At 39.6% G+C, this 24,353-nt stretch overlaps 2 protein-coding genes across 3 annotated transcripts; both read right to left on the minus strand.

The window, feature by feature from the left end:
* Positions 1 to 1,633: 1,633 nt before the first annotated feature.
* Positions 1,634 to 15,159, minus strand: LOC139114293 (flavin-containing monooxygenase 5-like). 2 transcript variants are annotated; one of them, XM_070675903.1, is made up of 3 exons: positions 14,956 to 15,159; positions 3,738 to 4,385; positions 1,634 to 3,388 (listed from the first exon to the last, which is right to left on the minus strand). In XM_070675903.1, exons 2-3 carry the CDS (start codon positions 4,362 to 4,364, stop codon positions 2,414 to 2,416), a joined length of 1,602 nt encoding a protein of 533 aa, XP_070532004.1. In that variant the 5' UTR covers positions 4,365 to 4,385; positions 14,956 to 15,159; the 3' UTR covers positions 1,634 to 2,413. The 2 variants fall into 2 exon arrangements, with proteins under 2 accessions (XP_070532004.1, XP_070532006.1); XM_070675905.1 differs by lacking the exon at positions 14,956 to 15,159 and adding an exon at positions 8,823 to 8,946.
* Positions 15,160 to 20,151: 4,992 nt separating this feature from the next.
* On the minus strand, positions 20,152 to 24,112 carry LOC139114291 (flavin-containing monooxygenase 5-like). Its single transcript, XM_070675900.1, has 3 exons — positions 23,782 to 24,112; positions 22,613 to 23,281; positions 20,152 to 21,935 (listed from the first exon to the last, which is right to left on the minus strand). Exons 2-3 carry the CDS (start codon positions 23,237 to 23,239, stop codon positions 20,967 to 20,969), a joined length of 1,596 nt encoding a protein of 531 aa, XP_070532001.1. The 5' UTR covers positions 23,240 to 23,281; positions 23,782 to 24,112; the 3' UTR covers positions 20,152 to 20,966.
* Positions 24,113 to 24,353: the final 241 nt, after the last annotated feature.

The following is a 24,353-nucleotide window of genomic DNA, read 5'->3' on the forward strand; positions in this document are numbered from 1 at the left end:
GAAACTTGCTAGAGATATTGATCTGATATCTCATTGTCGCCAGAAGCATTGAGCAGTATCAAGTTAATTAAGGGTTCATTTGCATATTCAATAAAGTCTGTAATTAATCATTTTTTAATTATGTTCCTCATGGTCATTGGAATGAATGGCTTATTAGATCCGTAAATCCGTACAGCACTAAGTGCAAAGCCTTTGTAATATAGACTCCTGTCACGAAACATTAAAATTAATTTTCATTGCATTTAGGTCAGATTGGTTTCCAATTAGAGAGCGCGACAAATGAATAATAGCGTAATGATAAGATGGAGTGGTAGTCGACGTTTTTCGATTTTAATTTCTAATTTTAAGCAGATGTGAACATGGTTTATAACAGGTTCATTACATAGTAGTACGCGTCACACAAGAATCAGATATCTGTCAGATCATTATATGTAGCAGGTTTCATCAACGTTCGCACAGTACCCTCGGAGTTAAAGCACCAATTACAAAACTTCATTTAATATGCAAATGAGCTGTTTATTAATTTGACACTGCTCAATTCTTCATGGGACAATTAGATATCTATCAGATCAACATCTATAGCACATTTCATCAAATTTATTACTGTAATTTCGGATTAATATCACTAATTACAAAGTTCATTGAATATCCAAATGAACCCTTAATTAACTTGACACTGCTCAGTGCTTCACGCGACAATTACATATTTCTCAGATCAGTAACTGTAGCAGGTTTCACCGAATTCGGTGCAATAATTTCAGAGTTACTTCACTAATTACAATTAAAAGGTTCATTATATATGCAAATGAATCCTCAATTAACTCTACACTACTAAATGCTTCACAACATAGTCAGATATCTCTCGGATCAGTATCTTCAACAGATCTCATCAAATTTGATGCAGTTATTTTGGAGTTATATGACTAATTACAAAACTTCATTAAATGTGCAAATGAGCTATTTATTAACTTGACACTGGGCAAAGCTTCTCAGTACAGTTAAATATCTATCAGATCAATATCTGTAGCAGGTATCACCAAATTTGATGTAGGCATTTTAGAGTTATATCACTAATTACAAAAGTTCATTTAATATGCAAATGAGCAGATAATTGACATGACACTCATAGTATCATCAAAATGTTCTGCGATTGTCATCTGTGGAAAGTTTTATGAAATTTAAAGTTGTGCAGTATTTCTTGATATATGTTAACACTGTCATTACTGTCTCCATAGGAAACCATTATATGAAAAAAGATAGTCATAACTTCATTAATATGCAAGCCACACTAACCAAAATCCAATCAGTTCTTGCAATTAGCATACAGTACCTGTCTACCAAGTCCGACCTACATCCGTTCAGCCGTTTTTGAGTTATCGTGTAAACAGACAGACAGACACACTAACACACACACCACACACACACCAGCAGACAGACAGACAGACATCGCTATGACATTAATTCACATGAGTGAACACGTGAGCTAAAAATGAACCCCAACAAGTGGTAGATCAGAAAATCACTGTAGAAATTTGAGAGTCCGACTATCTGGCCTTGAGGCGCGTTCTACCTTAAATCAACTTTGGCAGCAAGAGAAACTGCATGGAATGGATAGAACAAACGTACAACTTCATTCACTACATTGCCTTTTATTGAACTTCAGAGCAGTAGCATGCAAACTTAACAAATAAGCATCGCACGCTCAATGGAGTATTTCCAACATTTCGGAGATGACTAGTAATTAACTTGAATTTAATTATATATGCATTAAAAATACTCTAAGTTGATGACGTTATGAAAAACAACACATCGTCGGAAAGTACAGAAATATACTTCTTCAGAAACCGTATGTGATGACCAGACTTCCTCAGCATGACATGTTATTTTCAAATCATTGTGGCCATATATTTCTTTACTCATATAACCTCAGAATACCAAAGGGATAACAAAATTGGAACATTTTATAGACTAACATTGACACTAAATAGGTAGAATAAGAAAGATAAGGAATGTAGAAAGTTCCTTTATACGCCCTCTATCGTTGACATCGGCTAATATTTTAGTATCTAGTAGAATCACTTTGAGGATTGTCGAAATGATTATTGTTTAAAAATGTCTTGAAAAAAGCAAGGCATGTTCTGTTATGTGTATGTGTTTCGCTGGCTATAAATCATTCCTATCTGTTACCTATAAGGTCCATTAATATCTCTTTGTGAATTTTAAACCCTGCAAAAAGCTGACCAAGCAACATGTTGAAACACTCTTAAAAATATGACTGAAGATATTGCTTTATAAAACGACAATGACAGTATGGCTTTCTACAGAAAACTTTTATCTACTTCTATTGACACTTGCTTGAATGCTTATAATTGAAATAGCGTATAGCGTATATTTTGCAGTCCCGTGCATAAAATTATTCAGTTTGTGTATACTTCATGATGGCAGCCAAAATTACAACACCAAAAACTAGGAACGTGAATAAACTACCGACATACGATGTCTCCCTCTGTTGCTTAACTGGCCGTGTTTGGGTTGGGTAGCGGACACGGTCCATCATGGTGTGGATAGCTTTCGCAGCGCCATCCCATTTCCCGGGACCCATCAAACGATACTGGTACGGGGTAAATTGACCAAAGAAACACCTATAAGCCAATATCGGATTGGTTAAAAACAAAAGGAGGAAATTCGGCTTCACGCCGATATGCTCGGCGATTTCATCCATGAAAGGAATCAGATCTACTTGTATGGTGTGGCGCTGCGATTTCACGTATCTGGCCGCCATGACGTCTTTCTTTTTCTGGATGTCTGCCATCATTTTCTCTTTAGGGGGAAGTTTGAGGAGGCCCTTGAGAACTAGCGTTGCCCAACGGCATTGAAGCTCTGAAATAGCGTTTATAGGCCCTATTGGTTGGGCAAAGCCGATTATGGACAGTGTGCCATGTTTCAGGTGAGGAGGATATTGATACTTGTACAGTGGATTTTCGTTTTTGTACACTTTGATGACCGACTCGTCCAGGAACGGGAAACCAAATGTGTAACCTGTCGCCATGATAACCTCATCGATGTCTTCTTCCACTGTGTCGTCTTCAAAGACCACACTGGTCTTCAGGAATTTCTTCACGTTGGCCTTCACCTTGACGCAACCCGACAAGATCTCGTTCGGTAAGAAGTCGTTGATTGTCGGGTGTTCTTGTATCGGACTGTGTTCGGGCTGCAGCCCGAAGTTGGCGTGATCGAGATTGGCCTTCAGTTTCTTCTCGAGAAAATAAGCCTTTAGAGACAGGGGGATCGATTGACGGGCGCGTGTAAAATCGAAAATGTTGGAGGGCAGCCCCTCCGGGCCGACGCGATGTGTTATCCAGCATCCCCTTCTTGTGCTCAAAAACACCTGAAATCATAACATGAGACACGTGATATTAAGTAATAAATATGGACAAAAGATCGTTTCAATCATATAGAGTAACACAGCTTTACTTTTGACTTAGTTGTGATTGAAATAAAATTAATTGATATGGTGGAATAACGAAAAGACAACGGTAAAATATTTGATATATTTCCTATATGTGCATTCTAAAGGATTCGACATGAAGTACCCGGTCAGTCATGACTGTATCAGCTAAAGTCAGCACAGCAATGTCACTGTAAGAGATTCTAATGTAACGCAAATGTGTAACTCATAGTTGCTAGGAAGCCATCGTTCAACGCCATCGTCAAAAGCGTTGTTTCCGCAATATTACCTGTGAACCAATCCGTGACAGCTCGACGGCAGCATCTCCACCCGAGTTGCCGACCCCAATCACCAAAATACGCTTATCTTCATAGTCGCGTGGATGCTTGTAGTCGTGGGTATGGATGATTCTGCCTTGGAAGTCGTCCTGTCCTGGAAATGTCGGCACATTTGGATCCACGTGGTGGCCTGTACAAACCAAGACACCATCAAACGTTTCCGTGTTGCTCGTGCCTTTCTCCTTGTCGGTGTAACTCACGTCCCATTTCCCGCTCGTGTCGTAATCTGCGGCCTGTCTGACGCTGTCGATATGGGTCTTAAAGTTAATGTGCTTCATCAAGCCAAATTTTTCAGCATAGAGCCTGAAATACTGCATGACGTAAGTATTATGCATGTAATTTGGATACTCCTTTGGCGCTGGGAAGTCACTGAAGGCCATTAGCTCTTTGCTGGTGTTGATTATTGTTGAACGGAACACACTAGCATGGCCATCTTTGACATCCTCGTGGTAGTTCCACAGTCCACCGATGTCTGTACCTTTATCGAAGCACACTGGTTCCAGACCTTCATCCAGGCAACATTTCATGGCAATCAGCCCACTGGCTCCGGCTCCGATGACGGCTATCCTCTTCGGCATGGCGAATGGTACTTGTTGATTCTAGAGTTTGAATGAACAAATATCTTATGTCATTGTCGTGTGATCACCATTTTCGAAAATAAAGTAATCACCAAAAGCAAGGTTACAACCACTCAAGCGCTGTTTGTTTGGATCATGTTTTAGACTTTCACTGACTTTGGATGACCAATGATATTGCTATGACACATGGGAGTGGGGAGGAATTGCGTACATTTAAATCATATCGTTTAAATTAGGGTCAGTTTGAAAAGTGTGATGGTAGGCAACTGGCTGTGGCTCAGGAGTGATCCATTACGGTTACCATCCTCAGTTGTCAGAGACACAATGTATGAGGAAGATGACCGCGACCCATGCACAGTAAGCAAAAGTGACTTTTTAATGAATTTGGATCAATACCCACGCAGCACATGGGAGCTGGATTACGTCTGCATTGTTGTCAGGGCCTAACAAACACCCTAAGGACTTTACTTTCGACATATCAAAATATTTTACACTCATCAGCCAATGTGCAAAAGTTCGTTCATCCAAACACACAAATATTCAATCAGTTCATATGCAGGATTATCACAACTCATCGTGTCTGAGTATCACTATGGCGCGTAATCAAGGCCAATATTCTAACTCCCAATTTTCAACTATACAACTCGACATTCAACATTCAAACTCCCCATTTTCAACTATACAACTCGACATTCAACATTCAAACTCCCCATTTTCAACTATACAACGCGACATTCAACATTCAAACTCCCCATTTTCAACTATACAACTCGACATTCAACATTCAAACTCCCCATTTTCAACTATACAACGCGACATTCAACATTCAAACTCCCCATTTTCAACTATACAACTCGACATTCAACATTCAAACTCCCCATTTTCAACTATACAACTCGACATTCAACATTCAAACTCCCCATTTTCAACTATACAACTCGACATTCAACATTCAAACTCCCCATTTTCAACTATACAACTCAACATTCAACATTCAAACTCCCCATTTTCAACAATACAACGCAACATTCAACATTCAAACTCCCCATTTTCAACTATACAACGCAACATTCAACATTCAAACTCCCCATTTTCAACTATACAACTCCACATTTTCAACTTTCGAACTCCCCATTTTCAACTATACAACTCTACATTTTCAACTTTCGAACTCCCAATTTTCAACTTTCGAACACCACACATTCAACTTTCGAACTCCACATTTTCAACTATGGAACTCAACATTTTGGATTCGTATTCCCCATTTTCAACTATCGAAGTCATAGGTCCCCCTAGACCACTAGCCAGCGAACACAAGCCAAAATTAGCATACATATAGTCAAATACGACTTCAAAAAATCGTCGGTGTCATTTTACATGAAACTGCTTATCACTTTGTTAGGGAGTCCCAAACATATGGTGACCTCGCAGTTAATTTTGGACGACACCGGGTTCGTTAGTGACCACGTCAGTGGTAGTTTGTCTAGGCTGCTACTTGACCTTGACCAGCCCGACAGACGGGGAGATGTGTCACGTAGGTGTGAGAGTCTTGTTAGACTTTTGTCACAGTTAAGTGGCATTGGAATGTGTAGTGAGCGTATTGTCCAGCTGGTGCAAGCCGCTCAACGTGAAATACATGATGTTGAACATAGTGGTCACGGTGTAATAAAGGGAAAGTGGCTTCACACATCAGCCATCTCGTCTTGTATGTGCTTTGGTGTGTTTAGTGTTAGCTCTGCATTGTAGGGCTGTGTGTTACCGGCGTTATACGGCCTCCCACTACATGTGGTGGGAGGCCGCATAACGCCGGTAACAGACAGCCCTGCCTAGCCCTGCGTACGATGCTGTGTGTTCTGCTACAGCTAATCGCCCCGCTCACCAGGCGATTAGCTGTAGCGGAACACACAGCATCGTACTCAGGGCTAAGCCCTGCCATGCAGAGCTAGTTTAGTGTTTGAGTTGTGTTTTGGCTGTAATAGTGTGGAAATTAACAAGCGAGTTGTTAATTTTAAAATAAGCCATGGCGAGCCACGCATGCATGCTCTTGATTAGACGACATGATAGCGACCGAATTAGGCCTAAGTGATGGCGGAGGTCGGCGGTAAATCTTGATAGCATCACAAATGTTCCAGTCCATATTTTTGGACCCTCTAGAACATCACATAGGAATAACTCTAAAACTCCGAAACGTCATGTGACGTATCTATGACGCGTTCTGACGTAGTATAGCCCAGAAGGAAAAACGTGGGTAACTACAATGAAGCAAGTTAGGGATGCCTAGGGAGAATACGAATCCTAAATGTTGAGTTCGAGAGTTGAAAATGTGGAGTTCGAAAGTTGAAAATGGGGAATAGCAATCCCAAATGTTGAGTTCGATAGTTGAATGTTGAGTTGTAAGCTTATAGTTGAAAATGGGGAGTTTGAATGTTGCATGTCGAGTCGTATAGTTGAAAATGGGGAGTTTGAATGTTGAATGTCGAGTTGTATAGTTGAAAATGGGGAGTTTGAATGTTGAATGTCGAGTTGTATAGTTGAAAATGGGGAGTTTGAATGTTGAATGTCGAGTTGTATAGTTGAAAATTGGGAGTTAGAATATTGGCCTTGATTACGCGCCATACTATCACCATTATGTGACTGACATTCTTGACATTTGAAATTTTCAAGTTATTATCTATCTATTATTATGATGAGTACATATCAAACAAGTTCATCAGGTTGCGTAAGATTATTTTGGATAAAAATAACATTTAATGTGTGAATGGGGCATTTTCTGAAAGATCGCCATTTAATACAGTTAATGAGGTAGCTAATCCCTTTATCTTTTATTCACTATCTTACATAATAAAGTTTAATACAGTTCCGCCCAGTTGCCGGTCATTGACTCCATGTTAATTGAACATCAAATGTAACAATTAAACACAAGAGCAGCAATAATGAGTTAACATCACGACCTCACTTTCAAATGTCTACTGCAGTCGTAGCGGGCGCTATTCATCATTCTGTCGAAACTGAGCATCAACAACTTTCAGCACCTCTCATTGCAAGCGCTGTGACTGTCACCACGGTTACTCTGGTGTCACCAAGGTGACCAAGATTAAGTGCCATGTGAGGTACCGGCATCAATTTATTATATTTTTATCAGTCAAACTTAGAATGGTGTTACGCCTCATCCTGAACACTCAGACGTTAACTGTGTAAGTCCCCAGCATAAATATCACTTCGCTCAAGTCGACCGAATAAAAACCTGCAGATAACAGGCACTGGTGCCATGGATGGAACAGAAAATTTTCTTGATGCAACAGTTTACGCCCACGGTACAGAGACACCTTGTATCATCATTATCTCCCTTGATACAAGACAACACAAAATCTACATATTGTGGAGTCGTATTACCATATTCCGAGTCGAAATGACTGCTGACAGGGCGATTGTCGCCATTCACAGCAACTTAGGGAGTCCATTGTGTATAATGCAATGATAACGGTAAGATTCAGCCAACCAATTGGATAACAGCTTCCGAGATGCTGCACATTTGCCCTAAAATGACGATGGAGCTCTCTATTCATTAACTCCTTGAAAACTTGGATAGTCGTCAGTAATATTTTTTCGCCGCGGGTTATATACTACCATACAAACCCAAATAATTTAGACCGTTTGGCAGAGATCGTTTAGGCATACCTACAATTTGACAGTTTCTTGTTTTTCACTCAAACGCCATCATTTTTATCATTGAGGGGCAACTTTTAATTTTCATAACGCTTTACTGAACAAAAACAAAACGACTTCAATTTCTGTCTCGAAACTGGTTCAAAACTGATAGGCTCACCCAGTTTTGTATGAAGCACCTTCACGGTGAATAGGAATTCATTCCTCACGACCTACATGAGACTGTGTGTCATAGACCCTGCAGCAACTTTACTATTATGGCTTTTAAATTGAGTATACGGTATTCTTTGTGCACTTTGATGTGTATGCACTCGGTAGGCAAAACCGTATTCGTACCAGTACAGTCAGATAATGATATACAATGAAACACATACATACTTTTATAGGGATTATTTCATTCAGTTTTTCGCTACGTCATCACGGTAAATATTTTGTCAAACAAACTTTTGAAGCACTCTACCTTGACTACTGAACAAACAAACGAAATATTGATTTTGGTGTCGATTGGTAGGCAATCTGATAAGCAAAATATGTAAATTACCACGTGTCATGAATGAAGGTGAAAATCCTTTAAGGCATAAACCTAGTTATTTACTCGTTTTCCTTTTAAACAAGCGTTTCTTGTTTTAGTGGACCCTAACAAGTCTCTGAATATAACAGTGAAATCAAGCAAACTCTGAAAATCTATCGAAGATCTCTAAAGATCTACGCCTTCAACCTTGCCACACAAGAAAGAGAAAGACGTCAGCTCTAATATTCACTTCAGGAGAAAGCATAAAGAAATATACTCACCGGGATACTCTTTTTGAAATAGAGACGATTTTAAAGTTTACTATCAGGGAGTAGAGGCAACAGGAGACGCTACTTTTGTGTCAGTTTTGTCATTTCAGAATGCTAGCCCGACTGAAAAACGTTGTACTCGTCAGCTGTTATTAGTAAAAATTTAACTGTGACGTCACTGTGGGAAATTTTCGAAATTCAAATTAGATTTGATCATAGTGGTGACAGCCAGACCTATGCAAAGTCAACTTTTGCTTGGACTTTCGATCTTTTATTCGTTTTGTGCCTCGTAAATATGACCGTCCGTCACCAATTTTACTTGTTTTTTAGTGACTGCTTGGCTCAATAACACCTACACGTCGACATGTTCTTGTTTGTTCAGTCAAGAGATAACCTATGTCAGCTCGGGTATTATTTGACTCGGAGTGCCTTTCAAATATAACCAACGGCCTAAATTACCGAGAAATTTATTACTACAGGACGTGATGACCTAAAATCAACGAGGCGTTATTTGACTCGGTGCCGCACATACAATATACAGTGCAGGGGCCTTCACTCCCACTGTCCAGTAGAGGAAGTTGTTCTAGGCGACTGTGATTCAATGCATTTCATGTCATCTGTTTTACACATTTTTAATTTCTATCTCCATTTCGATACGTCACAAATAAGTTCCTTCTATGGCCTATGTCAGGGCTTATACGACCTAAATTCTTATCACTAGCCTGGGCAAAACTCCATATGAAGTGCTTTAACAATGTGCAAGTCTATAAAAAAGGCCAGAATAGCTGGTGAATCTACTCTAGCCTATAGTTCTCGGTATACGTGTCAGGCGCTCAGTAGGTTTTGTGAGTCCGACGTCTATAAAGGTAACCTTTGCCCCCGCTCTTGACATTTTACATTTGCTTTAGAGTACCTCAGAAAGAGAGAGAGAGAGAGAGAGAGAGAGAGAGAGAGAGAGAGAGAGAGAGAGAGAGAGAGAGTGGGGGGCGAGCATAGTTTTCGATAAAAATATACTCGGCCCTTATATTTGGTATCCGTTCATTTAATTTGCTGAATCATGACAGCCAAAATTTTATTGATAAAGAAAACCATTTGAAAGTGTTCTATGCTTACATCTACTGTTAATAAACAAATGTGTTCTTATAACACATTTTTGGATTAGTATCATTTCTTAATCTACGTGTCACTATTAATGAGTCAAGAAACACCAAAGAAATATAACCCAAAATATATGATCAGTCGTACGCGTCTTGAATTAGAATGAAAATGGTTCTTTGCATTCCTCTTTCTCCCTTTCGCGTAAGGGTTCCGTGTTCTGAAGTCTCTTCTTCAACACTTCGATTTACGTGACCCTGAGTAACGATCGAAAATGGCTAATTCTGAACAAAAATGTGTGATCGGGGGCGAACGAGAGGATAAAAGTAACATCGCGATACTCTATTGGAAATTGGCAATCTGAAGGTAAAGGAAGCTTGCTGCACTATTAGACCGCGTTTGTTGGAATGCTAGCCCCATCCGTTGTACATGCCAGCCGCCCTTTGAAAGGAAGATTGTGGCGTCTAGTTAAATTTGGCAGTTAAGATGCAGATTAGATTTGTAACAGTTGTGTGAGTCTGACGTCTTGATATCTTGTTTGTGACCTTTTGGCACAGATTGATAAACTTATCATTCAACTGCCAAAAAGTAAACATCCAGGTCAGGTACGCGGTTTTCTCACAAATAACGCCCTGTACTGTTCTGATAAGCTGTGTTCTAACAAATAACACCCCGCATACATGCAGTGCACGTAAGCTGTGACCTCTTAAAATGGCTTACGTGCGATTTGACTCATGCCGCTCGTAAAACATTAACACAGGAGTCTTTTACTCAGTACCTGGCAGAGATGTAATATTTTACAAGACCACGATGCAATGCACTTCATGTGAACTGTTCAACTCTGACAGCACGGTAGGCAAATTCAATTGCTGTCAGAAGACAGATTGAAAAGTGATGCCGCGGATGAAGCGCTTGGTGAGCAGTGGCTCATTTCTCTGCTATTTGATTACCGTGTATTTCATGGAACCGTTAGGAATATAAACGACTTTTGAAATTTTTGAAATGATCATCAGGAGTTAGCGTTAGCTGGAGAATGCCGACAGAAAAAAAAACTAAGTTCCTATCTGTCAGAGAATATTAAGAAAATTTGACTATCTTACATATGGACAAAGCGAAACCATACACAGTAGAAACCATAGGCAGTAGCAAGTCCAATGTCTATGGCGAAACTAAACACTTTTTAATGGCTAAAGGCTCATTAAATATCATTTGCATATAAAACATCGTTAATTGAACGAAAACAATGGCATTAGTGAAACTCTGAGATACGGAGAAACACCCATGAAATCCTTTTTATTTTCCTCGGTCATACTCAGCGACTTCTTTTTATTGAAATACTCGTTCTTTTCTCATGGCGTTTGCTTAGTTAGATTTCGAACTGTTATCATTGTCAAATACAGGAAAAACTGAAGAAATTACTGGTATAACTACTGGAGACCCACATACACACATATAAAACGTTAATCTCGATTTACTTTCTTTCTTATATAATGTAACATTAGCTGTTACTTTGAGTGACTCAGCAAAGATTTAACACGTGAAATGCGAGATATATAGCATGTGTTGTGAATGTACATCAGAACTCAATAAAATCTAACTATCATTATCTTATCGTTTAAACAGAGACATGATAACCTTTGTCCGCCAGGGTATTATTTGACTCAGCCTGCCTTCCAAATGTGGTCCCTGGAATCCAATACTGAGATCTTATTTATTGAAGGACGCGATGACCTCAAATAGCCAGGGCGTTATTTGACTCCCGCCGCTCATATGAAGTGCAGGAGCCGCTACTTACTGTCTGGCACAAATGAAAGGAAGATATTCTGAGCGATTATGATGCCATTCAATTCATGTCACCTGTTTTACATATTTAATTGTTTTCTCGAGAAAATGATTTGTCAAATCTTCTTGCCTGTTTAAGGGCATCATGATGTAAACACACGACAACAATTTCAAGTCATTACCACACGCCCGTATGCACAGCACTGTACATGTTTTTGCGCAAGCCTGCGTCACAGCACACTGTCCTCATGATTATCTTTGTCAGCAAATCCTGTATCACATCTCTGTGCAAGGTGCCGCACAGAATCTATTAATAAATTATTTTCCTTGGATATATAGCCAAGAGCTAGCTATAGCAAAGAGCTGGTTAGCAAAACAGCTTCTTTACAGAATAAAAAGTGCATTGAATATCATGTGTGCGTGAAATTATTATTTAAACAAGTGTACGGCAACAAAGGAATGGGAGTAACCAATGGTTACTGAGAGAGAAATTGTTATGTCCACTTTTGTCGACAGATTTTACATCAAAAGTCACAAATTTTTTTACAGTCTTCTTCGTCATACTTTGTGGCTGATTTTATTTAAACACTCGCTTTTTTTTGCTTTTTCTGATTTATAGTTTGGCCTGTCATCACCCTCGAAATTTAATTAGATATGGACAAAACATAGGAAGAAATGATATATTGATAGATAAGTTCTGAGGACACACCGTACATATACCTACAAAATGTAAATCTTCACTAATTTTCTTTCTCAATCTGACATTAACAGTTACCGTGGGTGACTCAGCAAAGATTCAACAATTGGCATGTGTAATGTATGTACATCAGAACTCAATAACACCTAACTGTCACTATCTTATAGTTTAGAAAGGCATGTGATAACCTTTGTCCGTCAGGGTGTTATTTGGCTCAGCTTGCCTTCCAAAGTAACATTTGTCCCAGTACAGTGCAGAGAACTTTATGATTCAAGGACGCAATGACCTTATATGGCTAGGGTGTTATTTGAACCACGCCACCCATACAATTCACAGTGCAGGAGCCGATCACCCACTGTCTGTAAGTCATTCTATGAGACTGTAATCAGTGTAATACAATAAATTTCTCGCCGACCTTTCTCCCGAAAATGATTCGTCACATCTCTGGTCCAATCACATGTATTTTGTCTAAAGCCCAACCTCACAACAGCACTAGCAAGTTATTGTCACAGTCCCTTGTGCACAACTAGAACTTTTTCGATGATTGCGAGTCACACAATGGTGACGGCCCTCGTTGTTGTCTTTGCCACAGAGTAACATAGACAGTATCTTTCTCTATGTCTTTGCTGACACAGTGCAAGACGCCAGACAGGATCTATTGAACAGCAATTTCCATGATGTTCGTAAACAAACGCTAGCCCGTGCTCTCACAATAATCTAAAATTTTACTAGTCTAAGAGTAACACAGAAGCCTATAAAGTGTTCAAGGTAAGTTATATTTCAACAAACTGATAAAAATTAACTACCCACAGTCCAGAAGATGATATCACATTTATTTTATCAGAAGGAAACCGTGTATTGAAACCGCCAAAAGAACTATTTAAAATAATCTAAGAGAAGTGAATCAAAACTAATATTTCGATGGCATGAAATTTACTTATCATGCATACATACCGGCATTGAGATATTAATTGTTATCAAAAGAGGCTAAAGTGTGACTATAGTGATCATTTTTACATCATAATCATTATTTTTATAATTTTTACGACCTCCCAAGGCTACTTCAGAAGAGTGAAGATGTTAACACTTTGACGGTTATTCATTAAGCTTACTTTTAATTCTTACTTTTAATTCTTGTCACTAGAATACCAGACGAAATGCTATACTGGTATTAAACTGCAGAACACTCACAAACATTCACTTATAAACCATAGATCTAAATTTTGTTTTCTTTCTGAAACTAAAAGTAAGAGATTCTGTGGATGACTCAGCAAAGTTGTAAAGAGTGCAAACCAAGATAAATGACCAGCTGTTACAAATGCACGTCAGAACTCGATAAAACCTAACTGTCACTATCTTATCGTTTTAACAGGCATGTGATAACCTTTGTCCGTTAGGGTGTTATTTGCCTTTCAAATGTAAAGTGAGCTTTATTATTCAAGGACGTATTGCCTTATATGGCTAGGGCGTTATTTGAACTACGCCACCCATACAATTCACAGTGTAGGAGCTGTCACCCACTGTCTGGTACAAAGTAAGTCATTCTATGAGACTGTGATTTCATGTCACCAGTTTTACAGATTGTAATTTTTCTCTGGAAAATTATTCCTCATCTTTTCTGCCTATGGACTGTCACAACAGCATTCACAAATTATTATTATAAATTTAATACACGTCAGAACTCATAAAACCCTCAATGTAACTATCGTCTCGTTTAAAAAGGCATGTGATAGCTTCTATCCGTTAGGGCGTTATTTGCTTCAGCCTGCATTCCAAATGTGACCTTTGGCCTCCCTACATAGAAATGTATTATTCAAGGACGTGGTGACCTTAAATTGCCGAGGTTTTATCTGACTCATTCCGCCCACGCAAAATCCAGCGCAATTGCCTGCATTCACTGTCTGGTACAAAAGGAAGTCATTCTATGCCACTGTACTGCATTTATGGAGGGACCATGCCTCGTCTCACGTGTTTAACATCTTTTAAATTTTCCAACGAAAATTGTTCGTCACATCTTTTCTGTCAAAGGACTGTTTGAGACATGGCAATCTTAGGTAATTATAATACACGCCGGTGTGCACAGCACTGAATGTACACGTTTTGAACAACTGCCAGTTATAGCGCGGGACCTGTCCTCATTCAACGCTGTCTCTGCTGACACAATCTGTAACATAGCTCTGTGCCAGACAGGATCTCTTGAGGGAGTGATTTTTCAGGTCGTTTAAAGGGCTAGCCGGTACGTTAAATATTGAGAGATCGTGAGAGCTCAACTCTGAGTTACAGCGGTACAGAATCAGTGACATAGTGGGACGTGGAGTCGTGTGGCCTTTGAACCATAGGTTTCATCGGCGATAACTGTGTGACGAACTTCAAGGGTAGGAAGAGGGCTAAAGACAGCTTGAAACATGGCTCTTTCGATTTATGTGGTTCTGAAGAACGGTGAAACAATTAAGCCCATTCTAGACATCAATGTGAACATTAAAGCTATGACACGTGTCCGGCGAGCAAGATGACAAAAAACGTTCGCTGGAATACAGCCTTCGGGAGAAAAGGACAAATGTATGTACTCACCACAGTGCTCTTTTGAAGACTGATAATTTAACCTACAAGGTTAAAGCTGCTGGGTACACTACTTCTGTGCACGTTTGCTGGTATGCTAGCTCAAATAACACCCTATATAGCGACCTGCCGGTATTATGATAATGATATGTATTTAGATCTGTAACGTGAACTATGGCAGTTCTGGCATGCAAATTAGTTTGAGTCACTGTAGTGTGAGTCTCACGTCCGCGACGTAATTGTGCGTTGCCAGGTTTTGTGATATGGCGATCGCTGTTGTATGGAACCTGACCTTTCGGAGATACATTAAGATACAATTCAAATTGCTACTGTATGCATGGTACGTACGCGATGACTTCAGGTTAGATACATGTAGTACACACCGGCTTTTTACTCACGCGCCCCCACGCCGACTACGAGGACAGTCTTTATACTCATCAGACAGAAGTAGTTCAATCTACAGACCATCATGCAACATAAGCTTATATTTCGTGTCAACCGTTCAACTCTGACAGGGGTACCGTATAGAGTTCAGTAACTTCTCGATCAGATTCGAACTCACAACTTACGGTAACTATTCACCTAGCGAAGACTAGACACAAACTTGCAGTCAAAACCGGTAAACCGGTTTTGCCCACCTCACCTTTGAAAAAAAGTAGTTCAATGACCGAAGTATTTCGCTGCTGAACTGTCTTTACTGAAGGCGACACTTCCACACACTGTACAGTCCGTGGAGCACTCGCACATCCATAGCCACGATCGAACATCGCAACCGTGACGAAACTTAATAAAAAGTAATGAGTACATCACACTGAACTAGGCTTCAGAGAGCCTAAGAGACAAGCCTGTCCACCGAGCAAAACTATCAGATTGAAGACGTCGAACGTATTCGTGTGTAGGAAAACTAACACCACGACACATTCACGGTTACGTTGCAAAATAAATTTTACCCCGAAGTGAGCATAACAGTATGTCTCTGAAATATCACTTGTGTTATATTTATCGTTTATCTGGAACTCAGTAACTTCCGGGAATTAAGGTAAACCTTGGATTCATGAAAAGATGTTATTAATTTTTAAGGTCATAGATTCTTCTTCATTCATTTCCACTAACTCGTCCAGGGGTCTAATCGACTCTGGAGTTTGTATACATGTATCTTTATCTGAGTAGTTATGGTGAAATTTTGACCCAAAAATACATAAATAGATAAAAAATTAAATAGTTAAATAATATTAAGTTATAAATAACAAAAAATTCGTATGAGACATCTGAGGTAGACGAAAGTATGTTAAGCATTTACATCAGCAAAACGTAATTTTAGATTAGTTTTCTTTCAAGTGATGTACTCAACCCACTATATTTAATGAATAGGAATTTGTATCAAATGTAGACCTTGCTATTTTCTCATCTTACTCTCTCGCACAAGCGTTTTGTTTTGTGGTGGTTTTGTAATTAAGACATTTCGTTTCCTACGACTATGACGGACTGTGAAATACGGCCCGTTCTAAACTTCAATGAGAGCATAGATTACCTTATCAGCAAGCAGTAGGACACAAAGTTAGTAACAATCCTTTATTCTGGAAGAAAGAAAGACTAAATGTACTCACCACGGTTCCTTTTTGACTGACGGGTGATTCTTTGAAGTACAAGGTTACGACCAGAACCACAGATAACTGGCGACAGTACTTCTGTATACGTTTGCTGGAATGGTGGTCCTCTCACTAAGCGCCTGCCGCTATAAGTAAGATTGTATCCTTGACGTCACCTTTGATGTTTTTGCAATATTGGATATCCAGATTAGATCATGCCACAGTGGGGTTTTTACGTTAAACTTTCGATTTTTTGTTTTAGGGTTCCCCTGTATAATATGACCTTTTGACACCTATTGAAGTATTTGGTTTTTTTTCTGTTTCTGCTGAATCAGGGTGACTTAGTGAGTATAGATAAAACGGTATATAAATCTGCCTCATAAATGATATTAGTTCATTTAGTTTTTCCGAGTCATCACGGTCAAAATTTTATTAAATAAAAATAAATTTTAAAAAACATGTGCTTATCGTGTACTAAAGTTGTACATCTATAGAACGTAATTTTCCCCACTTTGCATCAGGTTGTAAATGTTTATGACTCAGCAGAAGTGTAATAAGTATATCAAAATAACATAGAAGGTGTCTCGAACCAATGTGGGAATCAAGCACCCTTTCTTCGCACTGAGAATGCTTTCTCTGTAGAACGATATGATATATCAACAGCATAGCACCCCTGAAAATATTCTCATTGTGTTCATTTCGACCACGTGACATTCATTTCAAGGTAAACATGCATAGGAAGCTCTCAGCTATTGTTCTCTGGCATATCAACCGGGTCCACAGGGAAAGACGATTTTCCATGGCAACATCATCATGTCCCTGTTACTTACGATCGATGTATTCATTTGCATGGGTATTTCATCACCATAAGTATATGAACAGTAGATAGGTTTGTGTTCTCCGTAGCACCCATACAAAGAATTGTTTTAATCAAAACGATAAAAACAAGTCAAAAAACAGTTTTTGGCTGATATTGAATTGTGCATAATTTTAAGGAGTCATCTTCTACTCTAAAACCCATACATCAAAGCATCAGAAGGGCGGTTTCTTCCCCTTTTAAGAATAAATGATAAAAATATCAATACACAAATATATTTCAAGGTTTCTAAATAAGCATATCGCTAGGAAGCTACAACGAAACAGTCAAGCTTATTGGAAGAAAAAAGTAGCAAGATGGCAGAAAACCTCATAACCGTTGATCTGACGGGGTCACGTGATTACCTTGAGACAAGAACGTTGTCAGATACACATTGATGGCGACCGGGAAATATTCCATACCATACGCGCCTCGGCCATATTCGGACCCTAAAATTGTTCCTATACTTCTCTGATCTACCAGTTGGGGGGGGGGGGGCTTAATTTCAAGGAGTAAGAAAAATTTTGACCTTCTAGTTTTTTTTTAAATCGAAAATTTCATTTTTCTCCATAGAGTTAACACAAGGGTAGCAGCCATTTCAGTTTGATTTTCAAATATCGTTAAATGTTACATATTTTTTCTCTAGTATTAAAATTACCCTTGATTCTTATTCCTATTTGTTATGAGAGAGGTTGAAATTTTTTCGGTGTGGAGAGTTAAGGAAAAAGTTTGTCTTTCACTCTCAAGGCCATACTACCTTGATGTCATAATTTTGTTACATTTCAATAGTTTTCAACATGAGCTGAATAATTTTCCTACGCCATGATATTGCAAAAACAAAAAAACTTTTGCAAGCGGTAAAATAGGCAAGATTTATAATCCATTGGACTACCGCCCTCGTACTTTGGTAAAAGTCGCACTGTTGCCATGGCGCCATGGATGAGAGACAGGAAGTGTTGGTCGTCAAAGTAACTGTAAGTTGGTCACTTTGGTGATGGATTGGTACAGGATAGGATACTTAATGTGTATCCTGTTGTCGTGATAACCGCATCGATATTGTCTTCGACTGTGTCGTCTTCAAACGAGTGACGCTTAAAAAAATTGGCATTTATCTTGATGCAACCGGACAAAGTCATACTCTGCAATAATCATATTGCAGTGCGCACACACGACATGGTCCAAGAGATCACAAGCGGAAGAACTGTGTTTACTGCGAGAAAGAGAGAAATACTATCTGTAAAGCAGTCTGTCTTTGGACCAAGTTAATACAACAAAGGCAGAAAATCGGTTGATTTTGAGAAATATCATTGTATCCAGAGGTGTTTCTTTGCTGTAACCTAAAGTGCTGTTTCAGCGTCGTTAGAACAAATCAAAATTTAAGGTGATAATACGACTCATGAACAGCTGTTTGGACTCTAGATCTCCAATTTTCCTCAGACCTTTCTGATATACAGCTCGTTTATTTGAACATCTTGGAATTATTAAAGTTTTCACCGTCTTCGTAACGTAAAAATTGTATTTTAATTTTTCCCGGTTGGCGGCCATTTTGAATTAGAGATATATCGGTAAATATTGGTATATAAATACACAGACACGTACACACGCATATATTTAATGACGACGTATCCACTACTTTATTATGAGAACAAAGTGAACAGAAGTAAATATGGGAGATGCACAATTTCCTTAGAAAAAACGAGTAAATTTGTCTCCGTATTCAAGATCTTGATTCCGTCGTCAGGTGTGACACGTCAGATTCTACTTAGAGTGTACGCCACAACCACTGTGGTGTTTTCATCACTCGGGGATTTGAAGATCTCAAATCTACAGTCCTGTCACTCCTGACACTTTGCCTGCGCCTTCCCCTTGCTCAAGGTTCTTGTAGGGCTCTCGGAAAGGAATGTAGTTTTTCCTTGTAAATTTATGACTATATATCCTCTTCGGTCTTGCAACTGTAACTGGCTCTCGGAAAGGAATGTAGTTTTTCTTTGTAAATTTATGACTATCCTCTTCGGTCTTGCAACTGTAACACCGTTCTTGATGACAATCTCGCTTTGATGTAGGTTCACCAACCATCACTTCAGCCACAACCAGCCGTCGTTCTCATCATTTGACAACTCTTATCGGTCACTGAATTTTGCGATTTGCGGGGGGCGGCTCATTTTAAAGCTCTTTGCGAAAGAAAAGTTTTCACCGTCTTTGTTTTTCGAAAATCGAAAATTTAATTTTCCCGCATAGAGTTAACACAGGGATGACGGCAATTTTGAATTTCAAATATCGGGAAATCTAAGGTACTTTGCCGTTCCAGTATCAAATTTTGCACTCTGACTCCTGATTTTTGTTCTCGATTTGGTAAGAGAATGGCCAAAAGTTGAATTTTGAGGAAAGTTTGAGCAGAAAGTTTAAGTCTCACTTTCGATACGCATACTACCTTAAAGAAACACCTGGCTGCGCTATGAACATTGGTTACAACTCTTTATATCTCATGGACTATTCGCCTTTCCATCTCCTAAACCATGTGAAATCACTTTGTTTGATGTTGTGCGAAATGATTTTTAATGATAATCTGGCCTCTACTCTGCCTATATATTCGTAAACGACCTAAGCACTGACGGTATCCGAACCCCCTTCTCCCCTCTGTCTGTCTGTCTGTCATAGGTATGTTACTTTGCACTACTGTCGACGGTCTATAGTGAGCTGCGTATCACTATGTTTATCACCTGCACAGAAAGCAATTAGCATAAAATGTTTGAACCATACAAGTTACACGCAAAACAAACTTTAATATCGCAATCTTCAAAGCATTTTCGAATGTACGTGAATTTTTGAAATCACACAAGTCCATGGTACAGGTTAAAAATAAAAAAATCGTAAATAACACCGTTCATTTACTATTTTATTTTTAAACAGACAAAAGTCTTTATGGGAGGCCATAAAATGTTACGTCACGCAATGCTTATTGAACCAATGTAAAAGCCAGATCGATTGAATAAGTTCAATTAACGACCTATAAAAATACACTAATGTCAGTAGCACTATTTGCCATAACTGTGATTGCCACATACTGCAATTTACAGCAGAAGCCATGCACTGGACGTCAGACCATGTATCTTGTCATTAACTTCTATGCAAATCACTTTGAAGCAAGCTATCTTACGGAATTAAAATTGATAGTTTTACACAGAAAGGAGTCCCGGTTGAAAAAATGTCGTTCCCCATGAAATTTTTACAATGCAATCACTGCTTCGGATAGTACTCAATTGTACTTAATTGCCAACATTATCAAAGTTGAACAAAACACTCATTGGTCTCTGCTTCAGTATGTGTTCCATTTTGCCAATTTTTTTCCCTGTTTGACAGGGCACACCTTAACAAAATTATGAAATAAAAAAGTTCCCGAACGACCTACTACGCTATTTCCCGAAGGCATATTAACGGAAAGACAATACAATACTTTTTATGCCCGGCTGAATTCCAAAACAATTCAGAACAGAATCAGCACAAAGAGTGAACGAAACATAATGTGCAAAAAAGAATGACTTTCTACCGCGATCAACAAAGTACACATACAGTGTGCTTCAGATAAAATATTTCATTATGACAGCTACAACCATGACAACAAAAATAAGGAACTTTAAAAAGCCACTGAAGTTTGATTTCTGTTCGGGCAAATCTACGTGGCGCGTTTTGATTGGACAGAGGATCCGATCCCACACTGCCACTATAGCTTCTTTAGCGCCCGCCCATTCTCCTGGGCCCATCAAACGATACTGGTATGGCGTGTATGGGCCAAAGAAACACTTGTAAGCCAGCTTCGGATTGGTTAAAAGGAGCCGCAGAAAATTTGGCTTCACACCGATTTGAGCGCCGATTTCATCCATATATGGAATGAAATCTACTTGTATGGTATGTCGCTGTGACTTCACATATCTTGACGCCATGGCATCTCTCTTACTTTTAATATCACGCATCATGGTTTCTTGGGTAGGTAGCGTTGTCAGGCCCTTGAAAACCCTGGTAGCCCAACGACACTGTAGCTCTGATATCGGATTAATGGCGCCAATTGGTTGTATGAGTCCGATTACCGCCAGTGTGCCGTGTTTCATGTGTGGAGGAAATACATATTTGTACATGGTCACTTCGTTGTTGGTCACTTTGACGATGGACTCGTCCAGGAATGGGAATCCGATATTGTAACCCGTCGCCATAATCACTTCATGGATATCTCGTTCGACCGTGCCATCTTCAAATTCCACGCCATCATTACGAAAGCACTTGACGTTAGCTTTGACTTTGACGAGACCTGACAAAATCTCATTTGGTAATATGTCATTCATCGTCGGGTGTTGTTGGGTCGGGTTGTGTTTAGGCTGGAGCCCATATTTGGCATGGTCGAATTTTGCGTTCAGGCGCTTCTGAAGGCGATCTGCCCTCACTGACAAAGGATAAGAATGAACATAACGCGTTATACCAAAGATGTCAACTGGCAGGCCTGTCGGTCCCAATCGATTCAAAATCCAGCTTCCTCTTCTTGTGCTCAAAAACACCTGCAAAAACAGTCAAGGTGTACATCGATGAAACCAACAAGTTACACTAATTAGACAAAGTCAACCGCGTGCAAAACACTCCGTACTTCTGTCATTACATGCCCAGAATGTAGCTATCGAATATCAGTACTCGTCACCTTGACAACATCAATTTTCTTATTCTGCTTTATTTCTAAATTAACTCTACTGAGGCAAGCTGATATTTTCTTTGGGAACAAAATCTCAGTCTGTAAGGGCGCCAGTCAACAGTTTTTGTAGACCAATTTTTATTGACTCGACACTACTGTTTACATCCAGTCTCTATCGTAGAAATAATTGATGGAGATTTGTTTGGGCTGCTAATACTATAACAGATATTATTTTCTTTGAAATGCTATGCAGAGATAGTGAGGAGGTAGCTGTAGGTACACACTGACAAGGTGCGGGCCAGGGCCTGTATGTGTTATGAAAATATTTTCATTTATGTTATTTGCTGATCATATTTAATCAATCGATGTGATGTTTGCTGAACCCTGTGTATTGAAAAGTAAATAGCATTCCGTTACAGTTGTAAAATTGTTACACGACTTGGATTACATGACCTGCAGGCTGTACCTGACAATCTGGATTGTAATGTGCTCTTTGACTGAAACCTGAACAATTTGTGAAACATACATATATTGTATATTTCTTTTTACCTGAGAAGCAACTCTCGCCAGATCCACTGCAGCATCACAGCCAGAATTGCCGATCCCGATCACCACAACACGTTTGTTCACGTAACCTTGTGAATGCTTATAGTCGTGTGAGTGGACGATTCTGCCTTGAAAATCGTCCTGTCCTGGAAATTTCGCAACATGTGGATCAACATGATGGCCCGTACACACCAACACCGCATCAAAGGTTTCTGTCTTGCTCTTGTCTTTCTCCTTATCTGTATATTCTACATCCCACTTTCCAGTTGCGTCATAATCTGCTGATGGTTTGACGCTATTGATGTGAACTTTGAAATTAATGTACTTTATTAATCCAAAGTGTTCAGCATAAAGTCTGAAGTATTTCATCACCAAGGTATTATGCATGTAGTTTGGAAATTCTTTAGGTGCTGGGAAATCACTGAAACTCATGATCTCTTTGCTTGTATTGATCACTGTTGATCGGAATACACTGGCATGACCTTCTCTGATATCTTCATGGTAGTTCCACAGTCCACCGATGTCTGTACCTCTTTCGAAGCACACTGGTTCAAGACCTTCATCCAGACAACACTTGATGGCAGTCAGCCCACTGGCTCCTGCTCCGAGAACAGCGACCCTCTTAGACATGGTGTAACAGAAAGTAATGCTTGAGGACTTGCTGTGTTAGGCCTACAGGGAAAATTACAATAGTCAATGACAATTCTTGACCGCGGAGTGACGTCACTTTCACCTCACGCATGCGAGTGAGGTGAATTGGGATTTGACTATACAGGACAGTGAACAATGCAGAAATTATGCGACTAAGGACAGAACTTAGTGTTTATCATTGACATAATGTTGAAACTTTGAATACTGGTGTAAAGGTTGAAAAATCCCCGGGGAAAAATCCACACTTAAATATTTTGTTCTCACGGCAGTGTGACGCAAAAATGACGTAAAAAACCGCAAGTTCCCCGATGTCCGCGGTCAAGAATAGTTGCTTATACTGTCTATGCCATTCATACAGTGTGGCTTACAGAAATCTGATTAAAATGGCGACGTTTCAACCTTTGCTTGATCTTGATGTTTGATAGTCGCCTCAATTACTCGTGAGAGCAGGAAAGAACAGTAGAAAATGTCGTAGTCTCTGTACTTTAGTCATGTCCTTGCATAAACACAATGCTGCCGACCGCTATGCGTAGCTGTCTGCAACCACAGTGGGGGAACTTAACAGTGTACCTTGCCACAAGCGACTGTGCCCTGTTCTCAGCTGAACTGCAGTACTGTAGCGAGATATCTTGCCTGGGTATGTGTATCGGATGGCAAAAAGGTACTTCTACGCGTATATCGCGAGTGCTTGCCTACTGGCAGCTTAGCAAATAGCTGAGCACACGTAGGGGACCCTAGCCACTTCGACATACTTTTGCCTGACCGTTTTGACCTCAGTCACTCCATGAACCATGGTCACCCCTGGTGATCTGCACCACCTACACTTTGGTCAGTCGGTATCAAGGTCGACCTGATGAGGGTCCTGCAGAGCAGTCTGGGTAACAGAGCAGTTGGTAATGTCCGGAGCCGGAAATCCTACTCGATCAGGGACTGGTCAGTTTCTTCAGCATGGGGATGGGTCCATGGGTTGTGGTCCCCCTGTTTTTGACTTTGGTGATGGGCGGGGTCACCATGTCTTTGAAATGTTCAATTCAATAGGAGTGGAGGGAGGGGGTGTCTGGATGTTTGCAAATTGAAAGTATGTTACGCAAAG

This window comes from Ptychodera flava, chromosome 16 (genome assembly GCF_041260155.1).
Source record: "Ptychodera flava strain L36383 chromosome 16, AS_Pfla_20210202, whole genome shotgun sequence".
Lineage (NCBI taxonomy): Eukaryota > Metazoa > Hemichordata > Enteropneusta > Ptychoderidae > Ptychodera > Ptychodera flava.

Bases quoted from the DNA above. Each gene is read 5' to 3' on its own strand.
- LOC139114293 (XM_070675903.1), bottom strand. From the start codon at position 4,364: ATGCCGAAGAGGATAGCCGTCATCGGAGCCGGAGCCAGTGGGCTGATT. The intron at 3,389-3,737 runs GTAATATTGCGG...TTATGATTTCAG, and splicing joins TGTCACGGATTGGTTCACAG to GTGTTTTTGAGCACAAGAAG.
- LOC139114291 (XM_070675900.1), bottom strand. From the start codon at position 23,239: ATGTCTAAGAGGGTCGCTGTTCTCGGAGCAGGAGCCAGTGGGCTGACT. The intron at 21,936-22,612 runs GTAAAAAGAAAT...CTGTTTTTGCAG, and splicing joins TGGCGAGAGTTGCTTCTCAG to GTGTTTTTGAGCACAAGAAG.